Source organism: Phlebotomus argentipes, unplaced genomic scaffold (assembly GCF_947086385.1).
Source record: "Phlebotomus argentipes unplaced genomic scaffold, Phlebotomus argentipes genome assembly contig_5, whole genome shotgun sequence".
Taxonomy (NCBI): domain Eukaryota; kingdom Metazoa; phylum Arthropoda; class Insecta; order Diptera; family Psychodidae; genus Phlebotomus; species Phlebotomus argentipes.
Genome location: NW_026776165.1, coordinates 8,233,499 through 8,245,894, shown reverse-complemented (window position 1 = coordinate 8,245,894; position 12,396 = coordinate 8,233,499). Strand labels below are relative to the sequence as shown.

The 12,396-nt window shown below is 39.2% G+C and overlaps 1 protein-coding gene across 1 annotated transcript in view; it reads left to right on the top strand.

Annotated features, from left to right (window-relative positions):
- Positions 1-12,396, top strand: part of LOC132266199 (beta-1-syntrophin) — a 39,795-nt gene that overhangs the window by 22,963 nt on the left and 4,436 nt on the right. The window contains exons 5-7 of the mRNA XM_059751355.1: positions 1,269-1,478; positions 9,699-9,916; positions 10,797-10,879. Coding sequence (XP_059607338.1) covers positions 1,269-1,478; positions 9,699-9,916; positions 10,797-10,879 — 511 coding nt within the window. The remainder of the gene's footprint in view (positions 1-1,268; positions 1,479-9,698; positions 9,917-10,796; positions 10,880-12,396) is intronic.

Genomic DNA, 12,396 nt, shown 5'->3' with positions numbered 1-12,396 from the left:
CTTTTCTCATGTGTGACGCTCGGACTATGGTTTTGCTCTGAGCCTTTCTTGACTCTGTTTTTATGACCGAAGTGAGGGAGTCCATCGTCATCAAGTTTGGAAGTTGCTCGACATAGTCAGAGACAGATAGAGGACCGTGTTTGGGGACCAGGAAAAAAACGGGGACGAACAAGAGAGGATACGGTTCGGTGCAGTGATTAATCGAGAAGAAGATTGATTTATTGTTGCTGCGAAGCAACTGGCAAGATAAAACTTCTATTGTGGAACGCGCACTTTTTTCCGCCTCCCTCAAAGTTTTATGAACACAGGAATTACACTTGGACAACAACTTTCGCGATGAATTGCAATATACGGGGAAATTACCAATTTTCCCATCTTGGATGCACAGATTTTTTTTTGCATCGCCGGGTAAACCTTGCGAATTATTGACAAAGTTTAAGTGCGGAATTTATGTGCTTTCGGGAGAATTATCCAACTCGTTTGTTAAAAACTTCTATCGATGTTGCCTTTTTTTGTTCACAGAGTTTGAAGAAGACTTCCGCGAAGGCAAATTAAAAGCGTGATTTTGCTTCGAGAACATAAAGGGGGAAATGCTTTACCAGTTTTATGCATTTAAAAGAATGTAAGGTGTGTAAACTACGTGGTAAATTGTAAGTTTTTCAAAACTCTCCTGATACTTGGAAACATAATTGAAGTATAAATATATGAAAGAGCGGAATTCTGACAATTATCTTTCCTACGTCTTCGTCTCACAGGCAATAGTTGAATTGCATTAAACGTGGTGAAGCTCACTTCTGAGCTTTCGTGGAAAAGTAGTGGTGAAGGAAGCAATAAATGGGTGCGGTGGAAAAGTTTTCAAGTCTCAAACTCTCTCGGCAAAGTGGAATTTATTGAAGGCGATAATTAGTTTTCCATTTCAACGCGCGAGGATAGAATGCAATCATCCGGATTCCCTCAATTAAATGCGCACCACCCACACGATGGAGGCCATCGTGATGGGCAAACGAGACCGAATGAGTGGGTGGCGGAGTGTATGGGAAAATAAGCAGCTTTCCGGCAAATGTCTGCTGTGCTGGATAGGAAGTTGGCTATTATGATTAATGCCGAGGGCTTTTCTAGCCTTTCGCATGCTTCGCCCTTTTAAGTTGAGTGAGGCAAAAGGTGTCTGACCGTAATTGCAAATCGATTCAATCGACACCCATTGGATTGGATTGCCAAACACACACACACACAAACTAACACAGAATCTTGTCTGGAATTGATTTCAGTGAAATTTCTGCGAGAAGTCACGCCGTATTTTCGCAAGGCCAGCATAATTTCGGAAGTGGGATGGGAACTGCAGCGAGCCTTTCTCTGTCCACTCGGACCGGGAGCCACATCCTCGCCGCCGGCGCCAAGAAGTCCTCCACGAGCTGACACACGATACATCCCTCTGCAGCTGACACACTTGGCCAGGAACCTCAAGCATCCCGATCCAGGTGAGTTGACTTTTCACGATACGTTCCTATTTTGTCAAGCATCTGGCAAATTGCAAACAATAAACTAGAATTCGCATGCATTCGAAGAGTGTTCAGAACTTTTCTAATGATACAACTAGAGAGATGGAAATTTAGTGGTTTAGCTCCAATAACACGAATTTATGATATAAATAAAATCCAATTTCACTTTTTCAATTTGTCTAGGGAATTTTAATTTGAGTGAATTAAAGACTTTGGTGGAAAAAATGCAATTTAATTGAATCACACAGCTTGAGAGCAATTAACCGCAAATTGTAATAAAACCGCAATACATTGCGCCAGCTGTAAAAATGTAAGATGATCATGTTCTCTTTTTGTTGTCAGTTGCAGAGAGAGAAAGAGAGAAGAGATGTTAAATGAATCGTATTTCATCATTTTGTAAAAGATGCTATTGTAACTTAAAATCGACATCTTTAATATAACTTGATACTTAAAGTCATTTATTATTCAGAATTTCATCTTATTATTCTGATAAAATGTTCGGAATATGTTGAGCAAATATTGGACCTTGATAAAGCATAAAATTAACGTGACGGATATGTTGTTAAAAATTGATACATCATCGTCTTTGTGTGCTGATGCTACTGAATTTTCACCTCATAATTCTACCGCATCAGAGTCTGACAGAAATGTGAACAAATTTGCCTCGTGCCGATAGCAATAATCGGGAAGTTATAGGGTGAGGCCATCGTTGTGTTGTGTCACAAAATTCAGAAATTGCGGCGAAACGCGCCACGAAGGGAGCTTTGTCGAGGCGACAGTCAGACAAAGAGGAGAATCGAGAGTTCGATAACTTTCCTCCCATGCCATACATTAGGGTTGACACAGACGATATAGGATATGAGGTTTAGGAGAAATCCATTATGTGAAACTTTATACACGCCAAAGAGTGTGCGGTGAGAATTCTGCACACATTGATTTCAGCGTTGAATAACTGCCATGTGAATGTGGTGAAGTTTGAAGGGAGAAAAAAGCTTCCAGAGCAGTGCATTTTGATGATGACACAGGATGGGATTTTGCAATTTTGAAGAGATAAAAGAGGTACGTCTCGAAAAATCCAATCACAGAAGGATTTTCACATTGAAAATTCCTCTTCTGATGTGTGATCAATAGGACACAAAGTTCGTCGCTTGACACTCAAGGACTTGGCAGTTCATCTGGGTTGCGATATGATTATGACTGATCATTGAATCGTATTCTATGCAGTTAAAAGTTTAGGGCTTCATCTCCAGATTTACAATCACGCTGGGAAATCCATAAATCCGTGGCTGAGTTTACTCACCTCTCGTCTATTACTGAAATTGCTTAGGCCTCAATGGCTTCTGCTTCAGTGGGTTTTTCGGTGGATTTGTGTGCCGGTGTGGCTGCGTGAAATGGCCAGAGGGATCTGATGGTGAAGATATACAGGAGCGCTTTGGGGATGCGCAAACAGAACACGTTCCCATAACAAGAGACACCAGCAATTAAGTGTTGATCACAATCTACCCCAAGTTATTTTTCACCCTTCACACACACACGCCAAAATATTGGACTCGAAGCGGGTAAAAGCGGGGCCGAAAGACAAACATTCGGCATTTAATACACCCCCAAAATAGCTGATGACGAAATGGGGAGACAAACAGGATAAATATTACACAACAATTAGATACTAATCGTAAATATTAATGCGCTGCCTGATTGTATTTATGCCAATATAAAAGAAAAAAAAACCATTCTTTATTAGATAGAGTGAAAGAATATATAAATATATTACGGCGTAAACTCAGATCAATGGCATTTGGATGTCTTTGAGCACAGATGCATTTGAATTACCTCATGAGGTGTTTAAGCATAATGTTCATTTGCACAACTTGCAAAATGAAAGCAGCCTGCTATTAGTTTTAGAACGGCGGTGCAGAGAGAAGGAAAGGAGTGTGAGAGTAACGAGTCAGAGGTTCATTATTATGCATGAAAAACACGAAAACAGCGCGAAGAGAAGAAAATAAACAAGCTAAAGACTGTGATAGAAAAGTTGTGTGTATGGCAAAAAGTGGAAATTTCCCATAAATACCATCCACGTGAAACCGACGCCACAATAAATGGACAACGGAAGCTTCTGTTTCGGAAATCTATATATACACACACACTCACACGGGGGGAAGGAAAAAGCGTCCAGTTAAATTGAGAGTCAGGAAAAAACAGCCCGCCGCCATTCAGCAAGTGGCGTCAGAGGGAAAGCACGGCAAATTCGTGCTATAAAAAGCACACACTCACACAGAGATATTAAGAGAGGCCAAACCAAACATAAAATTCCCTTTTTTACGATCGAACCATTTTGATGGTGGTGCAATGAGTGAGTTAATCAGCAAATTTCATTTACTCCCACCTCATTTCGCGACACCCCATTCGGTATTTTGTGTCCCATTTGCCTGGGTGGTGGTCGTAAAAAACTTTTTCTCATAGTAAATATTTAATTAAGTTCATTTATCTGTTGATACTTTCCAAAAGCTCGCCGTCACCTTTTTTTCTGCATTTCGCCCTTGTCGCTTTGAAGTGCGGCGATGGGGGAGAAAAATTAATAAAATATTCAAATGACTTTAATTCGCGAAGAAGAGAGAGAAAGTCCCAAAGATAGGGCAAGCTTTCTGCCTCTTCTCTAATGCATTCACCCTTAATAAAAAAAAAGAAATGCGGAGAAAAAAGTTTTCCAAACCTTTTTCTCAACATTTTATGGGTTCAGAATTGTATCGCGCAAGAAGGGAAGAATTCACCTTTTTCAAGCCATTAAATCACACGATTTTCTGTATGGTTTTCCCATCTTTATTGTAATATAATTGTTTCTGTGATAATTACAAGCTTCACGAGCTTTTAAAGCGGAGGAATGAAGCATCTTCAAGTATATTTTCTATCAAATAACACAGTGGAAAATTCCAATCTCTCACTTTATGGTGGATTTTCTTTCACTTTACGAGCAGTTGCATACAAATGTATATAAGTATATATAATGGTTTTATCGTCAAGCATCAAACGGTCATCGTCCAAAGTTAGAAACAAGCCAGACGGAAAGGCAGAGAAAGCTCTCTTCATCTCTATCATAATGGGAACAATCACAAGATTGTGAAATCTCGCTCTCTTCAAATTAATGGACTTGGACTTTCTTTCAATACGTCCGCCTTTGTGCAACTCTCATGGGTAGTGATTTAAAAGCTCCTGTGTACAATGGCATCAGTTCAACTAGGATAATCCCCGCCTCTAATGCGCTTTTATGTCGAGTGCACACTCTCTTTGGCTTTATAGATAAGTCGTGGCCATAAAATTACTTTAATATCCTCACAACATACGCTGAAAGTTTCGTAATTGTTATATCAATCTCTAGAAGTTTTTCTCTTCTTCTGCACACGAATTATAAAGATTAATACGCAAGTGTCAGTTGCAAAAAAAGGCCCTCAATTTCCATGCGACGCATATCAATAAGCCACAATGATGCGAGCGAGAAAAGCTTATGGTTAAATTAAATTCTGCACTCAAATCGACTTTGATGAGTGCTGAATGCAGCAGAATGATCGAAAGAATCGTCTGGTGGTGAAAAAAGATTTTATAGCTGGAAAAATGTGAGAAAAATTCCAAATATCAATGCAGTCATATTTCAAATTGTGGCGGACGTGGTTTGTTTTATTTACCACTAAAACACGTGCGAATAACTAAAGACTGGTTATTTCCGCGAAGAAAGGAACTGTTGGAGCAGAATTTGTGATATGATAGCAAAATCTGTAATCTTTCACCAGAATTTTTGTGCATTTTCTATTTCCTAGTAAATCTTACATGCATTTTTGCACTTTTCCTAAATTTTCATGCATTTTTTCTCATTTGTAGACCCCAATTTTCCAATCATTCACATCGTCTTGTATGTAGAATGATATGGGATAGATATAAAGCTGGAAAGTGCGTGAAAAACCTTCTGGGAAAACTGCACATTTCCGAATTTTTCCACTCACCACATCAATTTTCCCCCCATCAAACGTCGCACTGCGACCTAAATCCTCCCACACCTTCGACGTGGGACGGAGAGAATTTATGAAGTAGAAAATCAAATAATATTTCTTCGTTACGGCCGAAGGAAAGTTTGGGGTTCGTGGTAAAAAATTGCCTCTGAGATACAAGGAGAAAAGCCACACCAAAGGCAGAATATGGATTTCTCTGGGCAATCCTTTACAGGACAGAGAATGCATTAAGGGCACTTGAGAGATACTTCTCAACTCTGTGGCTTCTTCATTTTTACACATGAGTGAGAGAGCAATTTTTGGGCGAGGAGGCGAAAAGCTTTTCCCGCGTGTGTATATGAGTCGCGGGAAAAATACATACAGAGAGAGGAAAACTTTGGCGAGATCAGCAGACATAAAGAATTCAACGAAACATTTGCCACTCAAATTTCTCCAGTGTTGTTGGAAAAGTTTCTTCTATCACAGGATCACTGAAAACTTTGAACTTGATAAATTTTTGAATTGAGTAATTTGTCACGGTGACGTGACACGAAGTATTGTGGGTGAAATTAAAAATTCCCACCGGCGAACACTGAATATTCTGTCAGTGCATTTAAAGTGGCGGCAAAACTCCTTTTCAATCTCATGTCAAAAGTATTTAAAGCTTGTCAGGATGTGAAAATCATACTCGATGCGGTTTCAATTGACAATTATGGATGTCATCGGTGCCAAAGCAGTGGCATTTCCGTGGATTATGCCAACATGTGGCTTGGCGGGAAGATGGAAGTGCGCGCCTCAAAATTGGCGATTAAGGTTTTAGTGGTTTCAGTGTAATTAATCAAAAGTGGATTAAAATCGGAAAACCACACCTACGAATAATTGATTCTCACTTGTCACGAGCAGCTGGTCTGTTTATGCGGCAAATTTGTAAAACAGATCCACATGGTAACACAATTCACGGGGTGGAAAAGCTCATTGGATGTAGGTTTGCGCGTGGGATGAAAGACAAAAGAGGCAAAATTATATATTATAGGATAGTTTTTGGGGCAAAATGGGAAGCAATGAGGTGGAGAAAGACGTGCCGAAAAGATTGAAAATCCGTGGGTTGTGTGTTCATTGAGCTGAAATTCGATAAGGCAATATCTTTTGTGTGCACTTTCCCAGGGATAATTTCTCTGCGCGTCCCTGACAAAAGCGTCTCAGCTTTAGGGAATATCGTATTCAATAGCCGGGCGTTTCTTTTCCCCAATCTCACATCAGCGGAAGAGTCATGAATTATAGTTTAGTGTCCTTTTATAGGCAGTGCATAATTTTAAACAACTTGACAGTTATGAATTGCAACGAACGATAGGAAAATTTTGCCTTAATTTTCTATTCACACGAAAAGCTTCCTGATTGTGAATGTTTGCTTTCCTATCTGAGATTGTGTAATTTGGCAAGAAATATGGAAAGAGTAAGATTTTGAGAGTAATTTCAGGGTTTATTAATCATAAATTGACTCTTCTTCAACAATAAATTCTTCCTCATGCCGTTTTGCCGCGAAATTTCCATCGAAGAGTGGAATGTCGATGATGAAATTGCTGGAGGAATTTTCTTGGACGCGTAGTGGAAAGGTTGATGGGAAATTTTCACTTGCCATTTCCTTCTCCTTAAACATATATTTACTAATTTAATGTAAATTTTCCACTTGGGAACATTACATAATTGTAGCATTTACTTATAGAGCAACAATCATATTTGCCGAGTGCCATTTAAAGTGTTATGAAAATGGCGTAGAAATTATATTGCATTAAATTAATTTTGCATTGTGTGTGTGTGTGTGTTTGTGTGTATGGAGAAAGGCGTCTGGTGAAAATGCTTAATTACATTTTGCGTGATGACTCTATAACTGGAAACATTAAACAACATTTTCATACTCACTTTGGCACATTAAAAAGCCGAGCAATCTTCCTCGCTTTATCACCCTAAAATTGCCCTTTGAGACGTTTCGCCGACGTCTTTCTGGGTGATTTTTCGCAGAGGTATTTTGAAAATCATGTCATGTGTTGAAATTGTGGCCTCTTTTGCACTATACATTAACAGATGTGCTATAGAAATAATTTGCCGCAGGATCTCGTGCTTCATGTAGATGTACAAAAACAAATACTTAGGCGTTGTGTTTGTGGATGTTTAAAAAAGAAAAGAAAAAAACACCCCCAGAATGCCTGAAGAGCGCAGGAGGGCAGAAAAAGCAAGCGGTGTGTGTTGTAAATAAAGGTTGTTTGATGAGTGACTTGTCGAGTGAAAAGAATGAGAAATGAAAATTGCGATGAGAACGAGTCACAGTTGTCTTCTCACATGATGATGCTCAAATAAACAAACAAGAGTCAGAGTGCCAAACCATCAACCATCTATCGAAGTTCCATTATCACGAACACAACATGGAATTCGATATTGGAAAGCGTGTTTCACTTCCATCCTTCTTTTCCACTCTTTTTGCAGCTCGTTTGGGGCTGTTTTTTTTCTCCTACGTCTGCCACCAATGGCGTTTGGAGTCGCCAATCTGGCAAAATTGTAACACATACACATACATACATATACATAATGTTGAACAAGTCGGGAATGAAAACACTGTGGGTGGTTTTGTTTCAGCGGAAATGGCGGGTGGAAGGTGAGAAAAAGAAGGAGTGAGCTCTTGAATTCCAATTTCATTCGGTTTGAGTGGATATTTTCCAACTGTCACGGCATTTTCTTAGGGCAAAAAGCTCGTCAGTGAGCTTTCTGCCATGTCTAAGGGACGATCAAACAATCACTCTTAATGCTCAATAACAAATGAGCCGCCATTCAATATCTTCCATCTATACAAACTGCTCAAACTTCAATCTGTGGACGTCAAATAGATTGAAGTACGTGTACATCATTACCCTGCACTTCAGCCTTTGTCAGATATCGAGGCAGAAATCCTCTGTGAAACTGTCTTGGAGTGTGAGAAAAAACGTACAAATTTGAATTTCAATTGCGAGCCTCTGAATTCCTCGCATTTATTTCCAGTGATTGGCGAGAGACAATTTAATGGAAATAATGGCATCGCTTGACTGAATTCAAAGGATATTCTGAGAATTCTCCTTCGTCAATTCTTAGTGTTTAATCTGCAAATATTAGCGACAATACGATTCTAGGGAATTTGCAAATGTCTGAGGAATGAATTCATTCTCTTGCCATCCACAATTCCATCCTTTTGTGCTTTAGTCACCTTGAAATTGCTTCATCTCATGAAAGCATGTGATTGTGATGTGAATGCGACATTACAAATTAATTGAATTATAAGGTTATCTGCTACAGAATAGATTACTCATTGGCTTTTGATACATCAAAAGGGTTGGCGCACTTCTGCTTCGAAATGCTTTAAGGGTGTGCTTAATGAGTTTCGCGTTGAATAAATGAAATTTTCCGGGTGAAATACAATGATAGAGCGTAAAATGCATTTGCCTGATGTTCTGATTGATCAAATTATTGGCATTTTATAGGATGAAATGGCCAATAAAAGTCCTTGTTTGCCAATTATTCAGCATCCAATAGTTGCCATGGATCAAACATGCAAATTCCATCTGTTCTCATCAATTACGCTATATTCATTGATTCAGCTGAAGCGTTCGGAAAAAGGTTTTCCGACCCCAGACACACTCTGTGTGTTGGAAAGCTCATAGGAAAGTTTCCTGGAAATGATTGGAAAGAGTGACATAAAACAAACTTTGGACAATTACTTGTGAATCTAAATGAAAACTTGAAAGAATTCTCATGTTTTTTTGTTTGTTTTACTTCTGAAGCAAACTTATGCGAGACAAGCAAACTTTTTACATTGGTCCAGAGTTACATTGTTTCTCCTTGTGCTGCACGAATGGGAAATGCTACTTTTTTTCTGTCCTTCTGTGCGGTGACACTCAGGACCACAAACTCAACCATTGATGTATTTTTGAGGACATTAGCATTATCCCATCGAACGAGGAGTTGCGAAAAGTGTTCTGGATCGTTAGATTTTCATCCAATTTTGCACCTGACTCCCTCGGGAAGAGTTCTCTGTCCCAGATAACCATTCATGTGACACTTTTATTTAAACACTCGCCCGACAGCTGATGGAAATCAATATTCCAGGGACACTCTTTGGTTGGAAAAACCTTCCGCATGACCTCAAATTAGTGCCAATATTGAATTTCTCCACTGTGAATATGTGTGTCTTTTGCAGAGAATCGATGCATAGAACTCCACTCACCGGATGGCATCCATTCCTGCGTTCTGCGCGCTGCGGATTCCCAAGAGGCACTCGCCTGGTTCAATGCTCTGCACTCGACAATGTCCAGGAGCACCCAGTGCGCCCTTCTGGAGGCCAACCGATCGCTCACCAGCATTCTCGGGGAGCTGAAGTACATTGGATGGCTCAGCAGAAGGATAGGTTGTGAACAGGTGAGAAGAAGAACGTGCGCGGAGATCTTTAAATGGTGAATAATCAAGTATCATCAGTAAAAAACCGGGTTATTTATTAGAATTATTGCATTATTTTTGCATTGCCTGTAATTTTCGACAGTTTAGACAGCGTTTAACGAAAATAGGCTGCGCACAAGAAGCTCTCAATTAAGGATTGTCCTTAAAATGGATCAGCTTCACTTAACAAGCACATATTCATTACGCCAATCACTGCCATGCATAAATGGCTGACTCATTGGCTGTAAAGCTCAGTGGGGGAGCTTTGGAAAGGCTGTGAGCACCCTGAATAATGGGAAATTTATTTTTCACACTCTATATGGGGAAAAAAATAATGGGCAACGCAGAAAACACAAACCAAATATGGGCGACAATGTGAAGTTATTGGATGGGATTTGACCATGAAATTGAGGCTATTCTGTGGCGTGGGAAATTGCGTGGGGACTGTAATGTTAAAGTTATTTATGACTACATATCCCATGCGATGATGGAGAAAATGAGAGAATGCCTCAAAAGTGGAGGAGAGAAAAAAGCACTCAAACGATCCCATCGAGGGCTTTTATCTCTCTGTGTGCTGTGTGGTAAATCCACTTGGGGATTGAAAGTCAATCCTTTTGACTATTAAAAATCAACTTGATTCATCTGCCCATGAGTGGGGGATTTTTTCTTTTCTCCACTTGCCCAGGAAATTCCCTTGATTATCCCCGGCAGGAAGGCAATCTTGTGATGAGGTGAAGCACGGAAAATCTCTCAGGGTGTTTTCCACAGCTTTGCCAGCTCCTGTGTCGCTTTCATGTGGAAAAATTGTCGGTAATGCTTGGGTGAGGAAGGGGGAAAAAAATGTAATTTTATACCATTGCAGAATGGCCGGTCGAGTTCAGAGAGCTCAGATGACACAGATAGATGGCAGCCAGTGTTTGTCGCAGTCACGGATCGGGAGCTTAGGTGAGTTTTTGATGGAGCTTTCATCACAGGGAAGCACACTGGGTGACTTATTAATTTCCTCTGCGCTCATCCACAAGAGAAACTGAAATAGAAGATCACAGAAATAGATCGTCCTGATAATTCTTCGGAATTTTCGAGTACATTTGAAAGCACCTAAAGTTATCTTTCAGTTTCAATCAATCAAAGTCTTCCTTTAATGTTCTTAATTTGATGGAAAGACGAATAGATATTATTATACTCGTGGATAATTGAATGCGACAGTATGCATTTCATGACTTCACCATAAATTTACTGCATTTCCACTTTTCCGAAGACTGAAAATTTCCATTTTACCGCGAGTGTTTGCGTAGAAGAGCAAATAAGAGTCAAAGGGTGAAATTGAAATAAAATTTTTCATAGTCGACAGTTTTTGTCCGGAATTGTTTTTATTTCACGTCATTTATTAATGAAAATTATAAAAAAAAATACACTTTTTATTCCCAAAATGTGGCGGACAATTTCCATGCATCGATGCAAAGTGGGTCAATAAAGCAATCTTCCTGCAAAACACCATAAGTATATTCCCTATGGAAATTAGCTGAGGTTGTGGGTGGAATTATGAAACACATTCTCTGCAATTTGGCCGCATGTTCACAATTTTGCAACAAAGCCAAAATTGTGCCTCTGTTCTAATTAATGTCTGTCGACTGACCTCAAAAACATACTTAATTCATCCATGTCCGTTTTTCATCTCTAAAACATGTATTCTTTCGTCCGACTTTGAGAAGTCCATTTCCATGATAGCAGCATCGCAGTTTTGGGAATAATTTTACGGCATTTATAGGGGGAAAATCAGAAATTTATCCAATTCATATATCTAAATGATTCATTTAATAATAAAAGCAATATTTTTACACAATATGATTGACTGTATTGTGCCTAAAGACTTTGTTATCCGTAAATGTAATTAAAGGTTGCATGAATTAATTTTAATTATATCATTAAAAATAATAATCGAATGGAAATTAGTGAAAATCTCACATAGTGCCATAAATTCCTTTAATTATGCCTCATATGTCGAATTTTTCGCTTCACTGAAGCGAATTCTGTTGAATTTTTGCTTTCCCAGAACTGATTAATATAATTGAAAATTGATTTTACATTAAATACCCAATTTAATAATTTGGGGGTATTAATAAATTAATAAAATGTATGTAATAAGCAAGCAGAAAATTTGTGAAAACGAGGAGATTTTCCTCATTCGTCCCATGAAAGGCTGTGACAGTTGAAAACCATGGATTTTTCTGTGGGGATTTTCTCATTCGCTCAAGGATTACATGATATCTTTGCGAGGAAGCATTCAACTAAGCACAGTGTCTATGGCTTCAATCTCCATTCAATGTCGCATGTTTGTGGTCAATTGAGGGCATTTCAGGAGGTGCGACGTCCTCGAAAATGCTGAGCTCTTTCCGGGGCTTTTCATGCGAGGTCGCCTCGAATGTCTTTCAGTGGCGAGTATTATGCTTTATGCGAATAAT